This window comes from Oryzias melastigma, linkage group LG15 (genome assembly GCF_002922805.2).
Source record: "Oryzias melastigma strain HK-1 linkage group LG15, ASM292280v2, whole genome shotgun sequence".
Classification (NCBI taxonomy): Eukaryota; Metazoa; Chordata; class Actinopteri; order Beloniformes; family Adrianichthyidae; genus Oryzias; species Oryzias melastigma.
This window is the reverse complement of record NC_050526.1, coordinates 5,611,045-5,614,122: the sequence shown is the minus strand read 5'-3', so window position 1 is coordinate 5,614,122 and position 3,078 is coordinate 5,611,045. Positions and strand designations below refer to the sequence as shown.

The window sequence follows — 3,078 nt, the reverse complement described above, 5'->3', positions numbered from 1 at the left end:
CCTAAAGAAAAACCTAAAAAATCCCAAATTAGCCAAAATAGCTAGCATGTCACTGAAATATTAGCTAAACTCTAAAATAGCCTAAAAAACAATAAAAGCCTAAGTTAGCCAACACAGCTAGCATGCAGCTGAACTATTAGCTGAACTCCAAAATAGACTAAGAAACAAACAAAAAAAACTAAATTAGCCAAAACAGCTAGCATGTAGCTGAAATATTAGCTAAACTCAACATTAGCCTAAAAAAATGAAAAAATCCTAAATTAGCCAAAATAGCTAGAATGTCACTGAAATATTAGCTTAACTCCAAATTAGCCCAAATAAAACATAAAAAATCTAAAATTAGCCAAAATTACTAGCATACCGCTGAAATATTAGCAAAACTCCACATCAGCCTAAAAAAACTGAAAAAATCCTAAGTTAGCCAACACTACTAGCATACAGCTGAACTATTAGCTGAACTCCAAAATACCCTAAAAAAACGCAAAAAGTCTAAAATTAGCTAAAACAGCTAACGTGTAACTGAAATATTAACTTAATAAATGGCAAAAAACTAGCATGTTGCCATTATAACTTTCATTCTATACTGCACTCCGATTCCATATAATATAAAGTAATGAATAATCGACTATTAAATTAGTCGTCGGCTATTTTAATAGTCGATTAGTCGACCAATAGTGGCAGCCCTACTGTTCAGGATGTAACCTGTTGGTGTGCGCCTGTGTGACTCCAAGCAGGGCCTGCTGAGGGTCGCCATAGAGAACGCCCGGGCGCAGGAGAAGCAGGACCAGCTGGAGAGAACGGAACTGAAGATGGAGCTTGTCCGAGAGAGGGAGCTCCGGGAGACCCTGGAAAGACAGTTGAGCATGGAGCAGAAAAATAGAGGTGCTTCAAATTTAAGAAAAACCGGAAACTTTGTGCCGTCTCTTGAATGTATCCACACTGGCTCAGCACGCGTTTTCACACCTGAACACTGACAATTCTGCTGTGCTGCTAAACAAGGTTGGTTTAATCCACTTCTGAGCTGACAGGGTGTCCATTAAGTTGGAAATCAGATAAGGAAGTGAGGACACCTACAGTATATTAGCCCTCAAAGCAGCTGCAGAGGTGAATTAGGCTTAAGTTGGCAGTGAGCTTCAAACTAAATCAAGTTTGCCAAGTTTACAAAAGGTAACATCAGATCAAATTCCAGTCAAGGGCATTTTTCTTGATGTTGCATCAGCTTGAGAAGAGCTGATTTTACATCACATATTCCAACCTATCAAATTCTAACTGTAACTGATCAATTTTTTACAGTAAATTAAGAAAAAAAAGAATAATGTGCAGTAAATGTGTATTTTTTTGTGTTAATTTTAGACATTAAAGTTCCACTCAGATAATCTTTTGATCTATTTTAAATTGTTTTCCCAGTTATCTTTTAACTATGATTGTTGTTGTTTTTAAGCAAAATAAAAAAAATATTAGGAAAAAGTTTGGGCAGAACGGCAAAAATTTGCTGCTCAGTTGTGGGCGGGACTGTTAGCAGGGAGTAAGCCTCCACTGATATCCCATCATCCATCATGAGAGAAATACTACAAAAAAATATTTAAAAAATGTTTAATTAGAGTGTGTCTTTACAGTTTCCCTCCAATCATCTTTTGATCTATTTTAAAACCGTTTCCAATAGTCCTTTAATTATGGTTTTTGTCATTTTTAGCCAAAATGAACAAACCTGTGTTGTTTTCTTGGACAAAGTTTGAGCAGAGTGGCAGTAGTTCATCAGAAATTTATCCTAGTTATGGTGGCGCAGAAGTAAGCCAGAAATGCAGTTTAAAGCTTAAATTCTTTCTCCATCATGAGAAAAATGCTACAAGAACGTGTTAAAAACAAACAAAAAAGGATTTTCATTGGAGTGGGTCTTAAGAGGGGTCATATAGGAACATAAGTCATAAGTAGAAAACAACATTTTTATCAGATTTTTTTTTTATTTTAGTTCTGATTCAAAAGCGTCTGAAAAAAGAAAAGAGAAGCAAGAGGAGACTTCAAGAAGCCTTGGAGGAAGAGGTCAAGCTGCGCGACCAGGCCGAGCACAGTCTGCTGCATACTGCCAACACTCACTTAGGTACAGAAACTGAAGCCATCTTTTTTTTCTTCAATTTCCAAGTATTACATTTCTCATTTGACTCCAAACCTCAGCTAATGTTACACCGTTTATTTTAATCCTCAAATGTCACAAGCAACTTTATCTCGATTGCTTATTATCCTGTAATTAAGGCTCTTTATTAATGAATGACCGTCAATCATCCGCAGCGCTTCCTCACACAGAAGCTGTGACCCAGGACGGGGATGGGAGCAGCCACGACGACAGCAGGCTGGACAGCAAGGCGACAGTACAAGGTAGAGCTGTCCAGGTGACAAACGCCTCGCCCTCCTGTGCAGACAGCCTCACATTTAGACGAACAAAAACATTCTGTATTTACTCCTGGAAAAGCTCAGAAGACTTTGTGTAGCACGACACATTAGGGCTGCCACGAATAGTCGACTAATCGACAACAAATTGACTATTAAAATAGTCGAGGACTAATTTAATAGTCGTTTAGTCGTTACTTTATGGAGTCAGAGTGTAGCAAAGTTGAAAGTCATAATTGCATCTTGCTAGTTTTTTGGACTATTTTCCCATTTATTAAGGTTTTTTAGGCTATTTTGGAGTTTAGTTAATATTTCAGTTACATGCTAGCTTTGTCGGCTAATTTAGGCTTTTTCATATTTTTAAGGCTAATTTAGAGTTTAGCTAATATTTCAGCTAACTGCTATTTTGGCTAGCTTAGGCTTTTTCTTGGTTTTTAGGCTATTTTGGACTTTAGCTTATATTTCAGCTACCTACTAGCTGTTTTGGCTAATTTAGGATTCTTTCAGTTTTGCAGGCTAATTTTGAGTTTAGCTAATTTTTCATATACATTTTAGCTGTTTTGGCTAACTTGGGCTTTTTCTTGTTTTTTGAGTTAAGCTAATACTTCAGCTACCTACTAGCTAACGTGGCAAATTTAGGCTTTTTTGTTTTTGTTTTTTAGGCTATTTTGGAGTTTAGCTAATATTTCAATT

General features: G+C 36.7%; 1 protein-coding gene across 1 annotated transcript in view; it reads left to right on the top strand.

Moving 5' to 3' along the window:
* The window catches only part of LOC112161820 (dachshund homolog 1), a gene marked incomplete in the record, with an annotated part of 39,504 nt that overhangs the window by 31,206 nt on the left and 5,220 nt on the right, over positions 1-3,078 (top strand). Inside the window, 3 exon segments of the mRNA XM_036215523.1 lie at positions 735-882; positions 1,970-2,098; positions 2,287-2,373. Of these exon segments, the coding sequence (XP_036071416.1) occupies positions 735-882; positions 1,970-2,098; positions 2,287-2,373 (364 nt within the window).